Source organism: Cuculus canorus, chromosome 2, assembly GCF_017976375.1.
Source record: "Cuculus canorus isolate bCucCan1 chromosome 2, bCucCan1.pri, whole genome shotgun sequence".
Classification (NCBI taxonomy): Eukaryota; Metazoa; Chordata; class Aves; order Cuculiformes; family Cuculidae; genus Cuculus; species Cuculus canorus.
Genome location: NC_071402.1, coordinates 27,858,020 through 27,884,485, shown reverse-complemented (window position 1 = coordinate 27,884,485; position 26,466 = coordinate 27,858,020). Strand labels below are relative to the sequence as shown.

General features: G+C 38.6%; 1 protein-coding gene across 5 annotated transcripts; it reads left to right on the top strand.

Moving 5' to 3' along the window:
- Positions 1 to 1,132: 1,132 nt before the first annotated feature.
- On the top strand, positions 1,133 to 26,136 carry LOC104056756 (Y+L amino acid transporter 2). 5 transcript variants are annotated; one of them, XM_054057694.1, is made up of 11 exons: positions 1,138 to 2,131; positions 4,415 to 4,555; positions 9,321 to 9,838; positions 12,873 to 12,998; positions 15,758 to 15,902; positions 16,855 to 16,978; positions 17,462 to 17,565; positions 17,873 to 17,969; positions 19,565 to 19,714; positions 21,568 to 21,751; positions 22,489 to 26,132. In XM_054057694.1, the coding sequence occupies exons 3-11, from the start codon at positions 9,337 to 9,339 to the stop codon at positions 22,578 to 22,580; spliced, it is 1,524 nt and encodes a 507-aa protein (XP_053913669.1). In that variant the 5' UTR covers positions 1,138 to 2,131; positions 4,415 to 4,555; positions 9,321 to 9,336; the 3' UTR covers positions 22,581 to 26,132. The 5 variants fall into 5 exon arrangements, with proteins under 5 accessions (XP_053913671.1, XP_053913672.1, XP_053913669.1 ...); XM_054057696.1 differs by lacking the exon at positions 4,415 to 4,555 and having other exon boundaries at positions 1,133 to 2,131; positions 15,854 to 15,902; positions 22,489 to 26,135; XM_009558040.2 differs by lacking the exon at positions 4,415 to 4,555 and having other exon boundaries at positions 1,140 to 2,131; positions 22,489 to 25,184.
- The last annotated feature ends 330 nt before the right edge of the window (positions 26,137 to 26,466 follow it).

Here is a 26,466-nt window from a genome sequence, read left to right as displayed (position 1 = left end):
TACGCTGAATATCTTGCATTAATAGGGTATTATTATTCACTCTCTTTACTATACTTGCCCTCACCTGGAAGCCATCTGGTCTTGGTGATGTCCTGCTACACTTTGAAAAGAAAGCTTTAGAATGCTCTGCACTCGTGCCAACCTAAACTGGCATGTGCATATAATGACAAGCAAGTGTGACCCGAGCTCAGCCTTGCTTATGTTGCTGACACACTGACCAGCTACGGAGTTCACTGCTGTATGTGCAGTACTTTGCTGATGCTCATGTTCTGCTCCCACATCTTGAGTTAACGTGATTAGTACAGGTTCCTTGATGTGGTCTGTGCTCTATTGGTCTATCCTGCAACAACTTCATGAGAAAATAAGTAAAGATTTGATTTTACCAAGACAAAACAAATGGTGGCTTTTGTCATTCAGACTCTGGTAGCCAATAGCAGAGGGTGTTTGGTGATTTTTTTTCTATCAGGGTTAATTTTAAGTGCATCTGTTGTAGACAAGGACTATAAGAGCCTGCGCTGGCTGAGCACTAAGATGCAGAGGGACAGAGGTAAGGAACAGGAGGAAGCAGAGGACTTGGCAGTGGTGTAGCTGAGCTGTTTGCTGGGCAATGGTATGAATGAAGTGGGCTCTAGAAATTATTGGAGTACTCTTGTTTTGAGATCAAGGTATGAAAAGCCTTCCTAAGCAGTAATGGAAGTGTAGGCAAGAAACTAGAAAATGTTACAGGCGTATTAAGGCAAGAGTACTTCAGTTTGCTTTTCCATAAGCAAATGCGTGTGTGTGTGTATAGCTATAACACACAGAAGAATTGTAAGTTGGCAGAGGAGAATCCTCACTGCAGAAGTGCTAGTCAAATTCTGCAAGACTGTAAAGTGAATGAGAAACATATGTTATAAAGTAAGTCACATTAACTTCTTTATGTTACCTATCATGCTTAGTTAAAATGCAAGATAAGTGTAACCTTCCTTTGCAAAGGAACTAAGATTTTCTGTTCTCAGAAATGTCATGTTTAAGAATGAAATATTTTTCATGCACACTGCATGCTTTATGGTTGTTCAACACTGATTTATATGCTGTTACTGTAGATTTGTGTGAAACGTTGAGTAGGACACAAACACTGGGATCAGAGCAATAGTAATATGGAAGCATTAACACAGAAAATGTTTTGCTTCATGTTCCAACATGCAGCCTCTACATAACTAAAACAAAGGGCTGAAACTGGCTTAGAAGAGGAATATATGAACATGCTCTCCAGCTCTTAGAGGGGACAACTGTCTGATGACAGAGTTCCTCAGTGTAGCAGACAATCAAAACACCACTTTGGTGGCCCAAATCGGACATGGGCCAAATTCAAGTTCACATTTCAAAGTGAAAGTAATTATACATTCCTGAAAATTAGAATTCTGATTTTTAGGCTATAGTTTGAAAACACTGCCCTGACAGAAGAAAAAGATTTTGAGATTACAGAGGCCCCAATTAAAGAATGTGGCGCAAAGCCTCTGCTTTTCCAGCAGAGACAAACATCCCTGCAAAAAAATTCTATTGCCAAAAAATTTCCTGGTCTATTTAACCACAGACTCAGGCAGCTGAAATTGTGCAATCTTTTCAGGCAGAACTAGAGAGCTCTAATGGATAAATAACTGTCCTTCATAGATAAAAATAAAACAACTTGGAGGCTGTTTATTCTAAATACATGCCATATACCTGCTTGGATTGTGTTTTAAAAAAACACAGCCACTTCTGTGTAAATATTAACTGTAGGCCTGTCTCAATCAATCAAAGAAAGCATGTTTTTATAAGATGTTACTTTAAAAGGAAGAAATAGGAGGAGCACCAATTTATGATAGAAAGATTTAGGTTGTTTTTATGATTTGTTTGGATCACTATGGGTACAGAGCATGCAACATGATGCAACTCTCCTGCTTTACTATTGGCCTTGTCATTCATGGAAAAAAAAACCAAAACCCAAGTTAGTGCTCTTGCATTGATTAACTCTTTTGCTCTGCCCCGAATATTTTCTGCATGTTTACTGGTTTTGGTAGATATTGTGCTGGATATCATACTGGCTATTCAAAAGTTCCTCATAGACAGGGCAACATATTGTTTCAGAAGACAAAGCTGGATATATTGGGTAAGTAGTTTTTCCCTTTGCTTAATTTTTATCTCAGATTTTTTAAAAGCTAATTTAATTAATATAAGATCTTAACGCCAGATCAGTCTGTTTTGTGTATCACACATCATCATAAATTATTAGAAAAGCCACAGATATGTAAGTCTCTGTTTAACAAAAATAAGTGACATAATAAATACTTAACAATGAGTAGATTAAATTTAAAAGAAAATATATCGGAAAAAAGTAAACAGAAGAACATTAGGTTATTTGAAATTAAGTAATGCCTGTGATTTTCAGTTAACTGCCACTCTTTGCTAGTCTCCCCACTCTGAAAATCTTCCTGTTTTGGCAAGTTATGCCATAAGTAGCTTTCTAAATTAACAAAGAGGAATTAGACTGCATTTGTTTCACATCTGGGAAAGTGTTGTTCTTGATTTCAGTACAACATGGATGAAGGATTTTTTTTTCCTTTCAATCTTCCTTTTGTCTTATCTCTGTCACAATTTTCTAAGGAGTAGAAAGCAGCTGCTATTTAAGCTGCCTGCTTCTGCTTGCTAATGACCTCAGTTGAGGTTTTAGTATGCATGCTACTGTAATAAAAATAGAAGCTAAAGGGAATGTTATACAGTAAGAGAGACAAGAGGCTGTTCATACTAGTGGTAACTTACCACCCTGGTGAAACAGATGTGTGCTTATTTAGAGCAGCAGCCAGAGAGTCACTATTCAGTTACAGTAGACTTTTTGCTAAAGGAAGCAAGCGTATCACCTACTTTTTGGTAAGCTACTGCCTTCCCTTTTTAATACCCTTCTTAGATTTGGACTACAGGAGCTTCCATCTCAAATATCCTCTGTGATTTGTTTTGGGGTGGGAATATTTTGGGGTGGAACAAGTCCCTCCTATGGGAAAACCCGCCTCTGACCACAGTAATGTGATTGGATCATGTGAAGCATTAATTCACAGAATATTTTTATAAACATAGACTTAAAAAATCAAAGGAAATCTGCTTCTTTCCTACTGAGTAGGATATGCTTTCTTCAGAGGAAATCGGTGGATTTGTTGTCGTCGTTTTTTATTATTATTGCAAGATTGTTTTATTTTATGCTGTTCCTTCATAATGCATAATCTTGTTTTGTTTCCTTGATCTCTCTTCACACTGGAAAACAGTCAATGCATAATCTGCAGTGAATACTCCTTTAAGACCTGTTTATTCTCATGCTGAGGGACTGTGTTTTGAAGTTTGATCTACACATTTTTGGTCATGTTGAAAGCTGCTGGCTCATCTGATTTCATGTTCCAGTAGCCATTAATATAAATGTATATAGTCAGGGGTTTTTTTTTAAATTTTCTTGGTCAATCAGCTACATGCAGAAAAAAAATATCTAGAGTGTACTTGGAGGAAATAAGAGATTTCTCATGATTTTTAAAATGTCTTTGTGCAAATATATTGATTTCTAATACGAACATAATTAAAATGTGAGGGTTTTTTAATGTCATCCTTGATATCATTCACTTTCTTACTGGAACATAATTAAAATGTGAGGGTTTTTTAATGTCATCCTTGATATCATTCACTTTCTTACTAGAAACTAGAAAATAATAGGGTTTTATCAGTTTTATTGCCTGTTTTGACTTTGCTATATTCATTGATGGCATAGCAGACTTTCATTATTGAGAAAGTATGTGGCAGTAGACACCTAAATCACCTAAAGAAAAGACCTTCAAAGATTAAGGAGTAAATCTAATATCCAGCATGTTCCAATATCTTTGATAGGGGATGACTTTCTAAATACCTTCAGTTTCCAAGGGAATCTGCTGAAGTGAATATTTTATCTCTAAGAGAGATCCCCTGATTTATTTACTAGTATTTATTATTAGTAGTATATTTATTACTATTAGTATAGCATTGGGCTAAAGACCAACTAGAGCTCAGACTGGCCAAGTCAGTGAAAGATAATAAAAAATCTTTCTATAGATACATTAATAGTAAAAGAAGGACCAGGGAGAATATTCAGTCTTTATTAGATGCAAAGGCAACAACTGTGACAAAGGATGACGACAAGGCTGAGGTACTTAATGCCTTCTTTGCCTCAGTCTTTAATAGTAAGGAAAGTTGTTCCCTGTGTGTAAATATGTAGGAGTTAGAGGAGCAGAATAAAGCTCCCATGATCCAAGAGGAGGTGGTGAGAGACTTGCTTGGCCAATTAGACACTCACAAGTCTATGAGGCTGGATGGGATCCACCAAAGAGTATTGAGGGAGCTGGTGGACATGCTTGCCAACCCCCTTTCTATCATCTTCCAGCAGTCCTGGCTGACTGGGGAAGTTCCACTGGACTGGAGGCTGGCTGATGTTATACCCATCTTCAAGAAGGGTCGGAGGGAGGATCCAGCAAACTACAGGCCTGTCAGTCTGACCTCAGTGCTGGGGAAAGTCATGGAACAGGTGATCTTGAGTGCTATCATGAAGCACATGCAAGAGAACCGGGTGATCAGGCCCAGTCAACACGGGTTCATGAAAGGCAGATCTTGCCAAACTAACCTGATTGCCTTCTATGACAAAGTTACCCACCTACTGGGTGAGGGAAAGGCTGTGGACGTAGTTTTCTTGGACTTCAGTAAAGCCTTTGACACAATTTCTCATAGCATCCTGCTTAGGAAACTGTCTGCTTCTGGCCTGGACAGGCTCACACTCTCCTGGGTGGAAAACTGGTTGAATGCCCAGGCCCAAAGGGAGGTGGTAAATCAAGTTAACTCCCTCTGGAGGCCAGTTACAAGTGGTGTCCCCCAGGGCTCAGTGCTGGGTCCAGTCCTGTTCAATATCTTTATCAATGATGAGGACGGAGGCATTGAACGTACCCTTAGTAAGTTTGCAGATGACATTAAGCTGGGAGGAAGTGTCAATCTGCTGGAGGGCAGGGAGGCTCCACAGGGATCTGAACAGGCTGGACCGCTGGGCTAAGACCAATGGGATGAGGTTTAACAAGGGCAAATGCCGGGCCCTGCACTTGGGGCACAACAACCCTGTGCAGCAACAGACTGGGGGAAGAGTGGCTAAAAAGCTGCCTGAAGGAGAGGGACCTGGGGGTGTTGATTGACAGCCAACTGAACATGAGCCAGCAGTGTACCCAGGTGGCCAAGAAGGCCAATGGCATCTTGGCTTGTAGCAGAAACGGCATCACCAGCAGGTCCAGGGAGGTTATTCTGCCCCTGTACTCGCCACTGGTGAGACCATACCTGGAATCCTGTGTTCAGTTCTGGGCCCCTCGCTATAAGAAGGATGTTGAGGCTCTGGAGTGTGTCCAGAGAAGAGCAACGAAGCTGGTGAAGGGGCTGGAGAACAAGTCTTATGAGGAGCGGCTGAGAGAGCTGGGGTTGTTTAGCCTTGAGAAGAGGAGGCTGAGGGAGACCTTATTGCTCTCTACAACTACCTGAAAGGAGGTTGCAGGGAGGAGGGAGCTGGCCTCTTCTCCCAAGTGACAGGGGACAGGACAAGAGGGAATGGCCTGAAGCTCCACCATGGGAGGTTCAGGCTGGACACCAGAAAAAAAATTTTCATAGAAAGGGTCATTGGGCACTGGCAGAGGCTGCCCAGGGAGGTGGTTGAGTCACCATCCTTGGAGGTATTTAAAAGACGGGTAGATATGGTGCTCCGGGACATGGTTTAGTGGCAGATAGGAATGGTTGGATTCGATGATCTAAGAGGTCTTTTCCAACCTGATGATTCTATAAGTCTATGATTCTATTTCTTGAATCAAAAGCTAACAAATAGAAGCAGCTCTGTCCCTCTGGACAGAAAGCAGTTCATAAGACGTTACAGTTTTGTAACCCCTATCCAAGACAGACCTTAGTACTGGCTCTCACTGAGATTATGGTTATCCTCAAAATGCAGCCTACAATGATTCCCAGGTGAAAGAGAACAGAGTCATGTTTGAACAGCTAAGCTTCTTAGCTTAAGCTTTTTGGCACACCAGTTCAAGGCAGAAGGAGCAGTGATGGTTCCAGAAAGGGGAGGTAGTAGCATGAGGATGTAGTGACAGTGATAACAGCAGGGCAGGACTACAGGCCAGGTTCAGTAGGAACAAACTAGAAGCTATAAATGAGGGAAAGTTTTAGACCATGGCAACAGATATTAAGCACATCCTCAAATTGTTTTCATCATAGCCTGGATTACAACTGCAGTAAATACTTCACACATTTGATAGAAAATTCTTCTCCTTTTGGTGTTATACAGTAAGATCAGTACGGAAGACTATTTCTCTATTCCACTGATTTTCTTAATAGCATGAAGACTTTGCTGAGAACTGCCTAAGTCCTGCCTCAGTCAAACATTTTTTTAATTTAAGGAAGACATATCATGAATAAAGAAATCAGTAACAACTTCAACATTGTTACCTCACTGAATGAAATCAGTGCACTTTCAAAGCTAGTGGGAATGTTACTGTTGGCTGGGGGGGAGAGGGCAGGGACAAACAGAATCTGTTTAAAACATTTTGTTCTCACGTTACTACTTTCTTGCAGAATTTCAGCTGATATAGATCGTGATAGCTTCACTGTAGTTAAGTTACACATGTTGGTTATGGAAACTGAATCTCTTCTCCTGTGATTCCCAGGCTATACCTATTTGCGGACTTAATTCAGGGTCTAGTTAAAAGTTTTGTTAATGTAATATGTCTCAAAGTACAAAAGTTTGAACTGTTTCTTCTTCTGATTGTTTTTCTTTCAAAATGGTTTCCTCCACAGTCACTTATTTATGAAAGAAGTATTTCCCTACACAGCTCTGGTTACACATTAGAGATCTGAAATAATCTTTTGTTAGCACAAGAGAGAAGAAAAAAAATACGCAAAACATTGTGTTACTGAAGAAAATAATTTAATCTTTACCTTTGCACTCTTACGGAAGCTACAGATTGTAAAAGTTCTACTAGACTCAAGTAGCTTTGCTAGTTTAAATGCTCAAATTCACCTTAGCTACTGGATCATCCTGATTTGACATCAAAGTTCAGGTTTCATATAATATACACTAGTTACCTGTCCTAGTGACAACCTACCAATTGCATTATCTATCCTACTTCACAGGAAAATAACTTTATCTTATTTATCAGTGAGACTTCATTTCAGGAAAACTAATAGCCATTGTTTTGATTACTACTTGCATTGCTCCATGTTCATATAATCTCAAGAACAGCTACATTTAAAGTAGCACCCTCTTAAATGTGTGTACATTTTGGCTCAGAAACAGAATTCTCAATGACCCACATTTAAAAAAAAATTAAAAAGAAAAAAACCACAAAACACCAGGCCAAGTACAAAAAGCATAAGTGGATTTTAAACCAGCTCTGCTGCTGAAGTAGTAATACAGAGTTCTGCCCAAATTTCTAGCATGCTGCTGTCCTGATGGGATCTCCAGACAGCTGCAATCAGGTACTGCAAATGGGTTACTGCAAATGTTTCTCACAGCCATGGAAAGGAGAAATAAAGACAGGAGGTTCTGGAAGTATTAGCTGATATTTAAGTGGAAGTAGGATGGCAGGTGACCTTTTTTGCCTCCGTTCTTTCATAGAATTAGAAAAAATGTGTTAGTGTCAGGAAACTGGGAATGTTTATCAGGAATTTTAAGATATATGACTGGTGTATTGGATACCTGAAATTCCTTTCCCATATCAAAGTGGTGGTTTTTACTCTTAGAGGGACAAAGTGAAAATCAAGAGTTACTTGCATGTGAAGAGAAGGTCAGCAAAAGATGGGAGACTCAGCAGTCATGCTTGAACACCTGTGGCAAGGAAAAATATTTAACTTCACTCCACTGTTCCCACAGTTAGAGAAAGTGCCATTGGGCTGAGAAAAGCATTTAATCTTTAAAGAGGGTTTCATATCTTTTAATCTTTAATCCTTATCAAGCCTCATTAGTTATTTGATCAACTAGGAAACTGAGCTGCACCAAAAAAAGATAGAAAAACCCACATCATTATAAATTAATCAGGGCCGCAAGAACAGACATGCATTACAAAGGAAAGCAAATCTTTTGGGAAGTTTGTGGAGGGCAGGTTGTTTGTTTTAAACTGGCTATTGACCCATGTTTTAACAGTATAAATTTGTGATCGAATGTTTTTGGGCAGTGTTGCGTGGAGGAGTTTTGTTCTACATGGAAAGCTTGGCTTTAGTTCATAGGATTCTGAGGAAGTTCTCTTTGAAATTCTCGTAGAGTGTCTTAGGAGACAGGAAGGGAAGATTAAACTAATTTCTTTTGAGACAGGCACCTAAAAAAGTCATTGTTCCAATTAAGCATTGTTATGAGTCAGCAGGACCCAAGAACACAGACAGTCGCTGCAGTCCCAGCTGCTACATTTGCCTTCCCCATCCCTGAGGACATCAGCCCCAGAAGGGTGTGCGATGTGTGCACAGGGCTGATTCATCCTCACAGCTACGCAGTTAATGTTGTTTTTCCCAGCTCCCAGCCTGCTTGGATCCTGCCCTGCAAGCACAGGAGTGGGAAGCTTTTACTGACATGTTTTGTTGGACTCCCATATACAAAAGAGTTCCAGGAACAGGGTGTTCAAAACCCAATCCCTCTGCACGCTTGTGGCTTTTACTCAGAAGTCAAGTGAGGTTAATAACTAAGCAAGCCACATTATTTACTGAGACAGCAATCTCGTCTCTAGTAACAGTTAAAGCTCTCTTCTTTATCTTCATACTGACATTAACCTTCTGAGGCTGGAGGGTGTGGGTATCTTTTTCTCTCTTTTCTCTTGTGTTCCTCAGCAATTTTCAGATGGATGTGATTTGATGAAACAAATAATAATTTAGTAGAGATCTTCCTGGGATGAAAGCAAAGCTTAGGAAAAGGTATACCTGTGGGGGACACTCCAGCTGTGTTAGAACATATTTCCAGGGTTACAATGTCTCTTTCTTCCTGAAGACAGCTTCAATAACATAATATACAATAACAATTCCAGATTAATAATAAAAGTAAACCTGGAGTTCATGAAAGCTTCACAATGTATAACCAAGGACTGTAGGCTCACATGTATCCATTAAAGAGGTACAGAACAGGTACACACACACACATATGTATGTGGTTCCTGGACTACAAGATAAAACCAGGCAAAATAATTGTTCTTTGCAATATCTATGCCTTATAAGCAAACTATATTCTCCATGTCTGTGATGCCACGTGTGTTACAAAAGATATTCCCTCTTCCTGTTTTCAGGTACTGATAGTTGAAGATGCCAGCCCCCTGGCGAATATGCTGCAATAAAAAATCCAAAACTAAACATGGAAAAGCTGAAGTGGACGATACGGAAGACACAAGTGAAAAAATGCAGATGAAAAAAGAAATCACTTTACTAAATGGAGTTTCTTTAATTGTAGGAAATATGATTGGCTCTGGGATATTTGTGTCACCCAGAGGTGTTTTAATGTACAGTGCTTCCTATGGACTCTCTCTAGTCCTCTGGGCACTTGGTGGGATGTTTTCGCTGTTCGGAGCTTTGTGCTACGCTGAATTGGGAACGTCCATCGTTAAATCTGGAGCTAGTTATGCCTACATCCTGGAAGCATTTGGTGCCTTTGTGGCCTTCATCAGACTGTGGTCTTCCTTGCTAATTATCGAACCAACAACGCAAGCAGTGATAGCAATCACATTTGCTAACTATATTGTTCAACCAATTTTTCCTCATTGTGAGCCACCCTATGATGCAGTCAGGTTGATCGCAGCTGCCTGTATTTGTAAGTAAACTTATGGTTCCTAGAAGTTAAGAATTATAATTGTAGGTATCCAGAGAGTTTTTTCTCAATTTCTATTCCTTCACCTTTTGTGAAATTAATTACTGCCTCTCTAAAACACGTTGTTAAGAATAATCTTTTATTCAGATGGATTTTATTTGAGGCTGAGTTTATTAGAAGAGAGAGAAGAATTACAACAATTTGGCCAGCAGAAACTATGACTGCTGATTAAAGAAACTTATATCTCTACAGATCATTGCCCTGATTCATAGCCCACATTTGCCCTATACTCTGTATCTTCTATTTCTTGCAAATCATAAAAGATGAACAAAAATCTAAAAATTCTTCCAGAATTAAAAATACTCTGGCTAACACGAGTATTGTCTCTAGAAAAACTGTATAGTGTAATCATATACTCTGCAGAGTTGACTTTGTCGTGACTGCAAGTATACTGACTCTTGCACTGTGGTGCAGAGGAAATTCACTTCTGAAAAAAGGCTCCAACATACACCTTGAGACCATCATGACCACTCAGAACTAACCTATTCCAAAAGAAATGATCAACTGAAATTCTCTACTCAGTTATTTATTAGATCAGAAAGCAGTTATTTATTAGATCAGAATTTCTTTCTCCAGTGTTTTGGGGATCATGAGATGCATCTCATGACATCCTAATGCTTAAGAGAAGCAGCCTTCAAATGCTGACATTTCTCTAAGCCCTCATTTTCTTACTTATTCTTGATTCAGTCTTCATCTGAATCAGCTGCTGCGTATTCTAGTTCCTCTAACTTCTGAGCTGATGCCCCAGGTGTTTCTGGCAGCTGCTGCTTTCCCATACATTAAATTAGTTGCCTCACCACTGACTAAGTTTATAACAAGCATTTTGAATAAAAGCCTAGATTCCTGGGGAAAATTACATTTTATTATATTAACTGTGATATGCAATTTGGCAGTGTCAGGTAGTAGTTTCATTACTACCTTAAATAATTTTTGTAGGGCACAGGAACATGGGTTTAATTGGCAGTTCATCAACGTAGCAGAGAGAACTTGCTTAAATCTATATGTTTAGTAGAATTTACAGGGAGTTCCATGGCAAGATCCCATTGCCTTGAGTTTAAGTAGAGTTTGCAGCACATGATAGATGTCATGTGTCATAAACACATGCAGTAAATACATCCTTTGCAGTATTTCAAATAGCACTTAAAAGCATCACAAGTGAATTCTGAACATTCAGTAATAAAAACTTCAGTCAACACTTACTTTACAATTTTCAAGACATAGACCTATAATTCTAACAGTTACTTATATATACTGTGGTACTTTTAAGAATGAGATTTTTTAAACTATAGAGCATAAAATCATATATCAATGTATCTGCTACATTTACTTGAGCAACGTTTAGAGAAGTCATTTACAGTCCTGTTCGAAATTATATTCAAAGCTGACACTGAGCATGAACAATCATTTAATACCTTTTGAGGTTTTTTTAATGCCAGAATAAACCCAAAATTCTGTCCCCATTGCACAACATTAGTACATTAATAGGAAATAGTAAGGGAAATCAGGTTCCAATTCTGTAAATAGATTTAATATTACCTTGACAGCTGATAAGACACTGTCAAATATGACGAGTTGTTCATGATAATGAAGGCAAGAAGTTTTGTAAGCATCTGTGGTTGGATGCTAATTTCTTTACTATATAGAAAAGTTTCTAAATGGTTTTCATTTTAAGCGTTACAAACCCCTTTTTCTTAATTTCAAAACTGAAGTTTGGGTTATAGTCAGGTCAAAGAAACAGAAAGAAAAACCAACAAGACTGCTAGAGAAGAAAAAAGTCCATTCTGATGCATTCTTGAGAGTGCATTGTACTGCCCACGTGGCATTCAGCCTGCTGTCTTCTCCAGCAGCTGGTCTTCACATCATGTATACCCTCTCCTTTTCTCGTCTACTTCTGGTTTGAATTATGGAGCTGCAAGAGAGATAAGTTGTCCATTACGCGGTGTGTGTGTGTGCTAGAGCAAGAGAAGATGGGCATGTGGCTCAGCCCCTGGCTGGACCTGCCATCAGCCAAGCAGCAGCGCTCCTCACAGCACTTAGGCCACTCTTTGGAGCCTAACTTCTGTAACAAAAATGAATGCAAAGAATATGGTAGAAGAAGGAAAGGAGAATTAATTGATCCCACCCACTGTCTTCAACCACTCAACTTTGTTATTAGATTCTATTTAAACTGAAGCTTGAGAGAACTCTGTAATCAAGTACTCCTGTAATCTTCAGACTTGGGTCAAAGTTTGAATGGCACAGTTCCCAAGCCATGTGCACAGAGTAACAGCATGCTGACCTGGCTCAATTCACTAACTTTTTGGTGCAGAGCCTTGTCTTACTCTGTACATAGACTAGAGCCCAAGCCAGCAGAGAGAACTTCAGGAAAGACTTCTGCACAAATAAAAGATTTTGAGAAATCCCACCTTCCGCATGTGAGTGACTCTGCCGGCTTTAATAAAATGTAAAAATTTTTTAAAAGGAGCAGGAGTTAGTCCTGAAATTCAAAATCATAGAATAGTTAGGGTTGGAATGGACCTTAAAGATCATCCAGTTTTGCTCCCCCTGCCATGGGCAGGGACATCCCACTGAATCAGGCTGCCCATGGCCCCATCCAACCTGGCCTTGAACACCTCCAGGAATGGGGCATCCACAACTTCCCTTGGCAACCTGTTCCAATGTCTCACCACTCTCATGGTGAAGAAATTCTTCCTAATGTCCAGTCTAAATCTGCCCCTCTCCAGTTTATACCCATAAATCTGATGTATTTTGTCTTACCTACTATCATGAAGAGTGTTCTCCAAAGAAAAACTATTGTGTAACTTTTAAATCAGGTATTTCACTCATTTTAATAAATCTGGGTGGTCCTGAAATGGTGAAATTTTATTTTGTTCTATTTCTTGAAAGAGTGGTGACATCTGGAAGGATGTATTTGAAATGCGGTTTATGTGATGTAAAGCATCAGTGCTCCTCTCATACATATTCTTTTTCTCTACAGGTTCCTTAACATTTATTAATTGTGTCAACGTGAAGTGGGGAACCCGTGTACAAGACATTTTCACATATGCAAAAGTTATGGCTCTTATCTTGGTTATATCTGTTGGCCTTTACAAAATCGGTAAAGGTAAGAATATTTTTCTTTTACTTAAATTCTTAAAAACTCATATATGAGTTTCAAGATCTGTTCCGGAAGTCCAGACTCCTTAAGACTTACATATGTAAAGTGTTTAGTTATTCTAGAATAAACAGTCCCCTGTAGGGAGATCAGGGGAATTTTATAGCTTGTTAAGCAATGGGAGTTTAATTATTCTTCTACAAGTTCTGCATTGCTTGAGCTGAATACCAGATAGCAGCTGAATTAACATCATAGAATTATAGAATAATTTGGGTTGAAAGGAACCTTAAAGATTATCTAGTTACAACCCACCTGCGATGGGCAGGGACAGTTTAGTGCTAACTAGTTTAAAGTCAGTCTAAGTGTCTCTGACTCATGCTTGTTACAGAACAGCATTGCTACTCGTCCTATGACAGGAAAACGCAGCAGAAATTGCCTGACACATCCTTCCCATCAGTTTCACTGCTGGCTCTCCCAGCCCTGCCCATGGCAGAGAGCTGCCACAGCACTCTGTGAGAGGACAGGATTGGAGAGGGAGGAACTCGTCCTTTCCCTTGCTGGTGAGAGGGTGTGCTTGATCGCAGAAACAAGGGAGAAGACTGCAATACTGCAGTCTCGTCAGTCTCTGTGGTATCATAAGGCATCACAGGACAAATGAGCCACCTCGTATCAGCAGAAACTGGACTGAATGAATACACTGAAAGGCTGGAGACTAGTTTATTCTGGCACTACCCCGGATCTTTGCATATGACAATACGTTTAATTTCATTAATTTGGGACTCTGGGACAATGAAGTCTCTTCCAGCTCTAGCTCTGTTGCATAGTTACTAAGGTTTTTTCATTTTCGTTTCCCATTAAATTCCTAAATAGTCATTGTATCTTTATTAATTTAAAATAAAGATGGTTTTCCCTCTTCAGTTTAGGAATTGTCTTTTTCTCCTGTGAAACTGGCTTATAAAACCCAATGAGCATATGCTTGCTTTTCCATATTTGCTGATCTTGTCCCTTCCTTGGCTGCACTTACATCAGCTGTTACACTGTAAAGCTACACCAGACTTTAAGAAAACATTTTGTTCAGCCATCATCCATGCACATCAGTTGTCACTGGTTTGTTCAAGTCTAAAGAACATAGAACAAATGAACCCAGTCCTAAGGGCAGGAATGTGAAGATGCAGAAGAAAACCGGTGCTTAAAGGCCACAGTTGCATGAATGAGTAGTTCCCCACATAAAACAAGCTGCTGCAGTTTTGTTATAAAAAAGGTGTGAGTCCATGATGTTGCCCCTATAACAGCCTTGCCCTCTCCTCCCAGTCACAAATTTACCTCTGCTGTCAAATTGCCACCTTCAAAACTCCCAACCCGCTCACTGGCATGCAGCTGCTGCAGTGCAGTTTGGCCCAGGGACCATTCACTCTGCTTTTGCATCCATAGAGCCTACATCAGTTCCTGTGCACTGCTCCGTGGGGTCAGGGAGGGTAAAAGGGGAAAGGAAACATTATTGTGAGGAAAGCAAAATGCTGAGAGCTTTTAGTGGTAATAAAGGTCTCGTGTCTGCTTTGTTTAAGTAGAACTGAGCACTTAACTGCAGAAAGGACTGGCAGAAGGAATGATACAGACTTCTGGAGGAAGCTGTGATCAGGTCAATGCACTCTTTTAAACTGAGCAGCTGTTTTAAAGAACAGTTGCAATGTTTTAGCCCTGCTGTATTCCTTCTAATGTGCTCAGATACACTTAGTGTTTTAAAACACTGTGGAAATATCTGACTTTGAATATGAGCTGCCTTTAGTAAAAACAGCTTTTCTCAGTCCTTTTTTTTTATTTTATTTTTCCTTCAACAATTTTCTTCCTCAAAGTGTGTGTACATCTCATAGCTTCACCTTCTTCAGTTCACACAGTCTCCTTGTAGTTACTGCTACGGACTGAATTGCTTTTGTGGGATCTATAAACTTCTTAGTTTAACCACAGAGTGAAGTTGTTTCATCTTACAACAGATTACTTTCTTTCCTAACAGAGTCTTCAGCATGTTTCTGTCTTCCTTAATACTTAACCCACTTACATTTATATTAGAGAGTTGACTTTCCTTCTGCAAACTCAGTAAGGGCTTTCTTCCCCTTTCCAGAAGAGTTCACATAGTTCCGTTGATGTTTCATCTATTTTGCAGCATTCTGCAGGTTTTTGTCTCAACAAATTGACGTAAAATAAAGGAGAATTTTGAAAGGAAAGATTTTCAAGTCTCCTCTTAATTTTGGGGAACACTTTTGCAGGGCAGAGCATCCCACTGAGAACTATGCTTCCAGGAGTTCTCCCTCCAGCGGTCACTAATTCATCTGGTGAAAACAAAAGCACAGATATGAAGAAGAAATATGAGACAGATTCGGGAATTGAAATTGTGTTTCCCAACTAACTCTGCCTGGCTGACAGGGCATAGCACGACCTCAGCACAGCTCTCTCCTTCTGTAGGCCAGACAACAATGCCAGGAGAGGAGATGCTCTGGATTCTGGTAGAATTACACAAGTCGTATCCAAATAATAAACACAGAAAATGTCTTCTGCTGTTCCCCTGTTCAAGTGCAGTTGTATGAAGGTCAGACTGAAACTTTCCTCCTTGTCAAGTGAAAATATAAGCTGTGCACTTTTAGAAACAGTAATAAAACCTGGATGCAGTGGGGATTCCTTTCCTTTCGGTTAGTTGAGACTTTTAGTATAGTGTCCTTCCACATCGTAATCCCTGAAATGTAACAGGCAATTGGTACCTGACGTTTCTACAGGAGAAACAGAAAACCTCAGAGCTCCATTTGAGGGCTCAGCAACAGACCCAGGGATGATCGCACTGGCTCTCTACTCTGCCCTCTTTTCCTACTCAGGATGGGACACACTCAATTATGTCACTGAGGAAATGCAGAATCCTGAAAGGTAAACACGTGCTTTTCCTTTGAATCACTGAAGAGCGTCCTGGTAAGACAAATGATGGCAGGACAAGCCGCTCTGTATTTGTTTCTGATTGGAAGTTAGTCAAACTGTTCTTCTGCAAAAAGCTTCTTCTTTTCCAAAGAAGTAATGTGTGAGAACTCTTCCTGATTATCTTCCTCTCTCACCAACTGTATCACACTAATTAATCACTTGTCTGCATATATGTATTATACACTTTACACTTCAGGCTAGAATTTTTAAAGGAGGAGAACAAATCACTGCTGAAGTCAGGAAAAAGTGTGGGTCTATCTAGCCCTCTAAAATTCCCTATTGCTTTTCAGTCAGATTGAACAGTTGCTTTATTTTGCACCAATAGAGTAAGGGTGTGCCATGTTTATTACTGTTTTATCATGTGATCTTCAGCTTTACTGTTTATAGGCAAATTTTTCACTTTTACTAGAGGTGAAAGGTTAGGTAAAAATAAAAAAGTCCACAGTAGCACTGGGAATACCATCTCCTCCTTTCTGTAGTGATAATCACCCTGTAAGAGAAGTGAGCTCACCTACTCAGACTAATATTGCTCTCCTTGTCTTGAGACATACATAGGTTATGAGTCAGGAAAAAAATGCTACACTCAAGAAAACTGCTAAGCATGCATCCCATTGCTTAATTACTCTTTTAATTGCTTCATATAGAAGATAGTATGTGAAATTTGCAGTATAGATGTATGTTTTTACTCTAAAATCTGTGAAGACCCACAAGCAGCCAACTAAGCTGTTTAATGGAGTTGTTCCACACATGGCTGCTCTTTACTTTGTAATACCAAGGTAAGAAAATGATTGATTACAAAAAAGTGATGGAGGTATCCATTCACAAATGCTTAAATTTAGGAACAATCTATTTAAATGTTGTTATTTAAACCACATGAAATAAATTTGCCATTTTTCTTTTGCAGAAATCTACCTCTTTCTATTGCAATTTCAATGCCTATTGTGACAGTTATTTACTTGCTGACTAATATAGCGTACTATGTAGTTTTGGACATGTCAGCTCTCCTCACAAGTGATGCTGTAGCTGTGGTAAGTTGTATAAAATAACTAATCCAAAAGTTACTGTATGGATGGCACTACAGCAGAATCTCAGATAGCATACTCCTTGGTAAATCAATAGAAATATTTCCATGCTGAAGGTTTTTCCTTTGTTATAAACTTTGTATATTAGAAGGTGCATATAAAGTAAGAAGTCCATGTCCAATAAATCTGATCTTGGGAAATCCTCTTATATACTGTGAAACATACTCCTAACAGTACTTTGCTGTAGAAGATGCTTTCACCAGGGCCAGACAAACAAAGTACTATTTTAAAATCTTTTTTTAATGTATCTGTCATTTTTATTTTGGTACTGATCAGTTTTTCCAAATTCTAATTTCTTAGATCATTATTGGGTTTTATAGGAAAGCATGGGTTATGACATTATATTGGTGTGTTTTCATGAGAGTTTTTCAGAATTGTTTATATGCTTAATGTAACAAGCCTCACTATTATTTTCTTTTTCTGTTACAGACGTTTGGCGGTGAAACCCTTAGTCACGCTAAGTGGATAATTCCTGTATCAGTGGCCATGTCTTGCTATAGTGGCTTAAACTCATCAATAATTGCAGCATCTAGGTATGAAATAGAAGGTTTATTTTAAATAATTGAAAAAGAATAATTTATCATTAATCCACATTATTTACTACTATATAATAAAAGCATCACAGTTAATTTTTGCCATGTCAAATTGTTTATTTATGATGGAAGGATTATTATAGTCTTCAGTGTTTTATGATCAGCATAAACTGATAAACCAAAGCCACTTCAGAAGAAAGCAGCATTTACAATAAAGTAATATAAGAATTAACGCTGCCTTTGTCAGAAAGCAACAAGCTATTCGTTGGTTCCCTGTTTGGTTGAGTTTTCTTATTCTTTTTTTCAGGCTTTTTTATGTTGGGGCTAGGGAAGGACACCTACCTGACAGTCTGAGCTTGATTCATGTAAAGCGCTTCACACCAGTCCCTGCTCTCCTCTTCAATGTAAGTGAGAGCCCAGACACCTGCCCAGCTGGGGCAGCCATGGGTTTGAACATGGGAAGTGTCAACACCTCACCTCTGCTCAATATTTCACCTGGGCTTCTCCTGCACTAGAGAGATATCTTCCTCAAAGACCTACAATTTTTAAAACACATTGGGGGCAGAGGGTGTCTTGTTTTTTTTTTCAGTGGAGGGAGAACGCCTTGATTCACATATGCTCTCTGAATAAGACTAGTGAGGAGTAAGTGCAACAGCATTACTTACAAAACAGAGAATGGCTTAATATGTAACAGTATAGATGGGAATTGTTTAAGCCTTACATGAATTTCCAGAGCGTCACTGGAGAATAATATGGCAGGAACATCTCTTAGATCCTGCCACAGGCTGCTTTCTAGGACTCTAACTATAACAGGAGCAAGAAAGCACTTAAAATTAAGTACCTACCATTTGATGCCTGTGGCCATTTTCACTTTTTTTCCTGCTGTCACTATACAAATTACCCTTGTGCCACAAGACCATAAAGTATAGATTAAGTGCAGGTGATCTTAATAAATAATCCATAAATCTAACAGATTAAGGTAGGAGGGATGATATCCATCAACAGAGAATGTGGAATCATTCAAAAGCATTTCACTGCTGTTTATTTGAACTTGGAGGTTTTTTTGATGTCTTTCATTGCCCTATGTTACATATGGCTTATGAATAGATTATCATATTGGTCCTGTTTAACATCAAATAATTTCTAACATTTACGATGTAATTATGAATACTCTTCTCAGATGGCTTCTGTTTGCACCAGTAAGAGGAGATATACTCTCTTAATACACAAGCATTCATGTTTTCCACAGTGCAATTTCACTCAGCTCGTCTGTTAAAACAGACATTTAATTCCTACTATTTTAGATCTTTCCATGCAGACAGTAGAGCACACCACAGAATTTGTTCTAGTGGTCTCATGAGTGAACTATGAAAGCTTTCAAAAGTAAAACTAAGCTAGAAGTTTGCTTTCAAACTGAGGCCAACCAGAACAGCAGAGTAAACCACAGCCTTCTCCACAGCACAGCAGAGTCTGTGGCTCCTCACCTGGCCTACTTAGGAGCATTTCCTCTCCAGATCCTAAAGCCGGGTTCTTAACCCCAAATCCGGGTGATGCAAAAGCTCAAAAAGCGGCATATTTTTACCCCAGAAGAGGTATTAAAGCCACTTTATTTCTCTGGAACAGAGCTCTGAATTTAATTAATAAATAAATTAAAAAAAAAAAAAAAGGTTGGACTCGATGACCCAGTGGGTCCCTTCCAACCTAGTCACTCTATGATTCTATGATTCCTTTTCCTGCTGGTGCTGACACATAACTTCAGGAACCCAGCACCTCTTCAGCCAGATGTGACGGTCTTACTGCTATGTTTAAGAAAGAGTTATGTATCACACAGTGTATTTGCAGATTTGTCAGAGTTTAAGTGTATCCTTCTTGCAAGGGCCTGATCTCCTATGTCCAGACAAATATGTAGGCAACAAGCCTTTTTATAACTGTACTACCTTTTTATTTTATAAGACATGTTTTACTTTCACAGTAAAATGTCTGTCTTTCTTATCTCTAGGGCTTAATGACTTGTCTCTATCTCCTTGTGGAAGATGTTTTCCTCCTTATTAATTACTACTGCTTCAACTACTGGCTCTTTGTGGGTCTGTCTATCGCAGGACTAATATATATGAGATACACTCAGCCGCATAGGCCACGGCCTATTAAAGTAAGTAAACAAGAGAAGAAACAATCCCTAAAAGCCAGCTAATGCATGTGTTTATGTGATCCTTAATTCTACAACCATAACATTACTAGTTATGTTACAGACCATCCTTTCAACATATAAGATAAGAAATGAAGAAGCAAAACACAAGATTATCAGTTCAGGTACTTTTGCTGTGAGGTTGAAAAGATATTTATCACTTCTTTTTCCTTTCATTCAACCTCATAAATACTGTATTTCAAAATAAATAAGGAATAAATAAATGCCTGGGGTTCTTAGCTCATCCTAGAACAACCCCATTATGTATTGATCACAATGGACCTGAGCAGATCTAGTGATGGAGCCTCCAAAGAGGTTCACACACTGATCAAACTTACATAACTTAACAAATTCAGCAAAATCCCTCCAAAGCCCATAAATGGCCCAAAATCTGTTCATGCAGAATAATAAAATATCTGAAATAATCAGATATATTTTGAGTGTTCCCTCCCACTACATAGTGGTCACACACAGTAAAATTTGCATTTGATGACTGATTGCAGAAGAGTATCTGACTATCAGCTAGGAGAGGGAAACTGCACAGAAACAAAGCGCACCTACAACTTTTTTCTAGTTTTAATCCTGTGATTATCCAGGAAGTAGAGACAAAAACCCACAGCTTCCACCAGCCACACAAACCCATGAGCTGGCTCCCATTTTCCTGCACTCTGTTGGCTCCATGAGCTGCATATCAGCTCTGCAGTGATGCAGTAAAAGTTATAGAAATCCACATTAACACCCTATCTAAATATTTCTTCCTTGTCACTCATGTGTCCTAACCTCTGCTCTAATTTTACCAGCTCTTTTTTTTCCCACTTAAGTATAATATCCTGACTTTAAAAAACACGGTTCAAACAAAGGGGTAAATTATCTTAAGCACCTACTGCTAGAATACCTTGCAGTCTTCAAGAACAAATTTTCCTAAAGCACGTTCACACTTCATTTCCAGACTTTCCCTCAAAATATGTGGAAGTTAAGGATTAAGTCTTGCCTTATTGGCAGTTTTACCTTTGACTCTACTAAATCAAGGATTACAATCAGATCGTAGGTAATGATCATTTAATTTCTATCAGCACTTCCCAGCTTAGTTGAAGTCACAACTCCACACATACTTTCTCCCTTACTGAAATGTAGCAGTTGGTTTCCATCAACTTACATTTTAGAGCTTTATAAGGAGAAAGGAATATTTATATCAGTAAACCCTCGGGAGTTTCAGAAAACATTCAAATAATATTCAATATTCCTGGACTCTTGAGAAGGCTCATTACTACAGCCAGTAAAAAATATTTTAATGAAAAATAAATACATAAAGAAGTTATTGAAACTTTCCTTATTTGTCATACGATATTTGGTAAGTGCCCAGGCAAAATGGTTGTACCTCAGTCAGTTAATACTGTAGCATCAATACAGTAATGGAAAGTCTAGCTGAGTTACTTCTCAATCGAACTTACAATTAAAAATTTGCAGTTGAAATTAGAGGGGAAACTAACAATTAATGCTCAATTTTAAAGTACTGCTTTCAAGGATTGATCTCTTACTAATGTGGAAGGAAATTGAGCTTGTGCAGCGCTGGAAATGATAAAATATTCAGATAAAATGTAACAGATAAGAGGCTCTCAGGAGCACACTCAAGAGGCTAGCAAATTGTAGTGACTGTAAGCAGTCAAAGGATTCAGTACATAGTAGTCACATGGTCAACAGCTACATTTTTATTTATTACTTGTCTAATTTTAATCTGCAAAGCCTGACATTTTTACAATATTTACTGTATCTTTTAATAAATAGTGAAAACTTTTTTTTTCTTTTCATCTCCACAGCTTAACCTCATCTTCCCTATAGTATACTGCTTATGTTCACTTTTCCTCATCATAGTTCCTCTCTACAGTGACACAATCAATTCCCTTATTGGCATTGGTATTGCCCTCTCAGGCATTCCTGCATATTATGTGGGAGTCTATCTGCCAGTTGAAAAACGACCTAAATTTCTACAGTGGCTCTCTGGTAAGAAATATCATCCTTTCTCTGCCTGTGTGCCGAAATCTTGGATGCTTTATCAGAAGAAAAAAAGAATATTTTTCCTTTTTTCTTTATGGAATTTTGCCATGCTTTTGTAAATGCCCATGCCTGAGATCATTTGCATCATCACATGGTCTTGGAGACAAAACCATGCACACCTGAACAAAACAGTCCAATATTTGGATACAATGTCATCATCTGACATTGGTAGTGTAGAGCCATTTCAATGGGTTGGCTCAATAAAAGTCATGTAGGCCTGTGAAAACTAAATGCATGTGTTCTGATTCCCTGGAAAGTAGAAATACCATGGCATAATAGTTTCACTCTCTGTCCAAGGAATAGAATATCTGAGTCAGAGAAGTCCATGTAGTTTTGTAAATGATGAAATAATGATTTTTTGGCCTGAAGGGTAGTTTCCACTCCTCAAATTCAGGCAGTCTTGAAAGGCAAAACTTTAATATTTTTATTCAGTTTGAACTTGGTTATCAATCTGACAATTCAATGAAAATGTCAATGAAAGTCTGATTAAAGGATATTTTCTGTTTATCTATTGAGTTCCTTTTGCCTTTAGCTATTTAAGACATGTGCTTAATGCAATTGACTCAAATGTTTTAAGATTTTCCTAGTATTTGTGTGGTGCTTTCAAATCCTCAAAATCCATATATTTGTCTAAGATATATTGTAACTTTGTCTCAGCTACACATTTTTGCTATGTATTACAGCTAAAACAACAAAGTATGTTCAGATGCTTTTCTACTGTGCTCTGTCGGACCTGGACATAGACATGGAACCTACAGCAGCCAAGAATAAATAGAGTTGCCTTGACATTGAGAGTTGTGCCTTGACATTTCCTATCTGGAGCAATTTTTATCTGACGTTCACCCCATGTATTCAGTTATACTAAAACACTAACCATTGCATTATTCATCAGTTTGATGTCTGTTAATTTGTACTTATTTTATAAACCACTCGGTTCTACAGGAATTTTTTTTAAAAAATCTGTTTGTTAATAATGAGTAACGCTTTGAAACTGTAAAGCAGCGTATGAACATTTATTAGAAAATAAGTGCTAAACATTAGATTAATTGCAAAATTGTAATAAAAAGCATTACGTCTAGTCACAATCCTAAGAAATAGATTGATAAATATAACAAAAGACAGACCAGATGTTTTCAAGTCTCAAAACCCAAGGTAGGAAGTAGAAGACATGGTGTACTATAACTAAATTCTTAGCCAAAGTAAAAAAAAATACATAATTCAAACTAGTGACATGCCTTAAGTCAGTATAGTATTAAACTATTTTAATGAGTAATTCTCAGCATGCACATTGTATCAAAAGGGGAAAAACAAACATTAAAGTCATTTTAATTCTATCAGAAATTCTCATTTGACAGTATCCCACATTGATCACCCTTTTGCAGAAGAGGTGTTTTCAACAAACAAATTATGCCATTGTACCTGAAATACTTTTTCTTTCCAGCAGAAAAACCTGCCATGGAACATTGTAAGGACCTGAGTCATGTTCCAGCTAGTGTATATTCAGGGAAAATACTTCACCTTCTCATAGTGTCTCTTGTTTGCCCAGAAGTATCAAAGTGTGACCTCTTGAATCATACTGATTTTTTCAACAGTGAAACTTATTTAAGGAATTTGCAAGGAGAAATTAAAAACTATTGATGCTTACACAACCCTTTGAGCCCCTGCCCAACCCTCCAGGCCTCACCAGTTCCTGCTGGCAAAGGTAACTTGCAGGTCCCCTACTGAGCACACAGAGAGCCTTCAGTGTTCACTGCCAGGTCTTCAAATCACATAGGTAGTGGTTGCACAACACTCAGCACAGGTGCATGAACTGGACAAGTGGACACACCAGTATTTGCCACGAAAGAAAACGGCAGTTAAGAACGGATCAGTCTCTTGCACATTAAGTTTTTCAGTATGGCACATGGGAATGTGCAACTAGTTCTTATTCTTAGTCTCCTGAAATGGAAGAGGCAATAACTGTTTGTAAAAAAACCCCAAAACATTAGCCTTCCAACCCAGATCATAAAAACAGCTGCTCCAGCCACAATATTTTTCACTGATATATGGTACTGATTATTATCCTCTTTGGTAACTCATACTTCCTTTCTGTAAGTATATCTTAATATAACATACATTGTTTCTAATTCGAGTTTCATCTTTTCTATTCAATTAATGCCAATTAAGGTGATTTTATCTTGTGTAGGTCCCTGTAACTTCTAGCATTATTGTCTTTTTTTGATGTCGGCCCACAGAAAGAGAAATGGAATAGAGAAGAAGGCAATTGTTGCTACTTAGACTTCTCTTCATTCCCTCTCCACATTGTAAGGTCATTTGCAGGACTGTAATTTAATGCATCTCCAAAATAGTGGTTGCTGACAGGGGTCCTGTGAAACCTCCCATTTACATTTCAATGTCATCTACCGTGGCACTTTCCTTTCAGTGGGGTTTTCTTTTGGTACAAAGTATGAACAATAAAAGTGCACTAAATTAAGGTAAATGTGAAGATATTAAAGGTGCGTTTTTTTCTTTTTGGAAGCCACAGCTTTTGAGCACTAAAATCATTTAAGTATTGCAATCGCAAAGCATGAAGAGGAAAGAAGACCTAAGGTGTAGTCTAGCTCGCTCAGCTCAGAACACACCCATGTATTCTTCACACACAAAACACATACCTCTGTTACAGTATAGCCCCATTTTGATCCTGCTCAACAATTGTATGGAAAAGACATGGAAACACCATGTCTTACAAAGCACTGATTAACGACAGAGCTGTGGTCACAGACTGTATCAGGGCACAAAAAGAATACAAATTCTACAAATCATTGCCAAACTAAACGTGATAGTCTTTGCCTTTGCAGAGTTCAAAGTGATGCTTGGCACCAAGCTGTGTCACATCAAGACAGCAGTGTACCATTCTCTGAAGTTTTTCCTTACTGTACCAAAGTTTCTAAGAGGTTTGAGACACCTGAGGTGGCATCTCAGGTAGTAACAGACAGCAGGCACTGCAGGTAGTGTAATAAAGGCCACGGCCTAAGACCATTCCCATAGAGAACTCTGAGCTGAGAAACTTTTTCTTTTTCTCTTGTTTTCTTCTTTTTTTTTTTTTCGCCAAAATCTGTTTTTGCATGAATTTATTAACTTTCTGGGTATGACACAGAAGCCTTTTTTTTTCTTTCTTTCTGGACAGAAGGAAAGCAATAGTCAGATGCAAGGTCATAAATGTGAATAATGTTATCGAAACTCTCTGTGGAGATCGGAATCTCAGAAATGTTAATGTGTTTGTTGATGTTTCACTCCTGATAAATAATACATTTAAGTTATTGTCAAATATCCAAAGCAGGCTACAGATGCTAAAGTCTTTAAATAAAGATTTGATCCTTGGCAAATGCTGTAGTTATGAGGGTTTAAAGCATAAAAGTAGTATTGTGAATGAAATTTGCTCTGCCTCACATGTTGCAAGTTGATTTCCCAGGAAAGCAATAAGACTGACAGTTATTTGTGTTCTCCATAACACAACGAAATTAGTATTTATGGAAAGATAAATTATTAGGAGGCTGACATCTCTGTGGTGGAAGGGACTAAGGTACAGATAACACTGGAAGACTATGGAAGATGTAGCCTGTGGAGGTGCGGGCTGCGCTGCGGTGTGTAACAGGTGCCTGACAGGCTGCACTGACAGGAAACCCTGAAGAAAAGCCCACACCCATAGCTGAGGGAGGGTCTTCCGGGGGTAAACATTGGGGCAATACAGTTCTTGGGAGTAGTTCTAGCTCTTCTTTAGGAATCAAGAAAACACAAGGTTCTTGCTTTTTGTGAAGAACCACAGTTCTTTGAACAAAAAACGGAAAAGGGAATTTATATCAGATTCCAATTCTGTGTCAGAAAAGGAAAACAGCAGTTGGCGTTGATAGAGAAAAGATAATCAACCACAGAAACTCTGAAGATGTCTGGGCTTTCCATGAGCCTGAAGAGCTGTAAGGGCTGCTCTGTGCTTCCTGTCTGCAGAGGGGAAGAAATGCCTTCACAAACAAGGTAGCATGAAGATATTGAAGCTTGAGACAACCTGAGAGATGCACGCCCTGACACTGGGCCAGATCACAGCTCTGTTACAGGATGGAGTGCCTGTGGCGTATGTGTGACTTGACACTGAAGAAGTTTCCTAAATATCTTCTCTTGAATTGTACCGTCATTGTGTAACAGGAACTTTAGAAATGTTATTGCACAATCTTTGAATCTATAGTACTAGATCTGTCAAGTCCCTATTCTCCAGCTGATAAGCTATCAGGATTTGTAAATCTTCCCACTTTTTTTCTGCAGGATTGTTTTTTGATTTATGAGAAGTTACAGCCAAGCAACTATATGGAGTGCTATAATTTGGCAAGTGCCTCAAAAGCTCTAAAACAAAAAAAAAAAAAAAAAAGGCAAACAAGGAAAATAAAACACAAACCTAAACAAGATGAGCACAGTAATGGGAGAATAACTTCATTGTTTCGTACAGCAGGAGTCTGGATTTTAACTACAAGATAATAGAAGTGTTTATTTAGGAACACACATTTAATGCAAAGAATGTCACTGAAAAACATGAAAACAATTGGGCTACTAAAATGTCTGGCTATTAGCCACCTAGAATGGTCAGCATTTGAGTCAAAGCAAGGGAGTGGAATTTGATTTACATGGCCTTG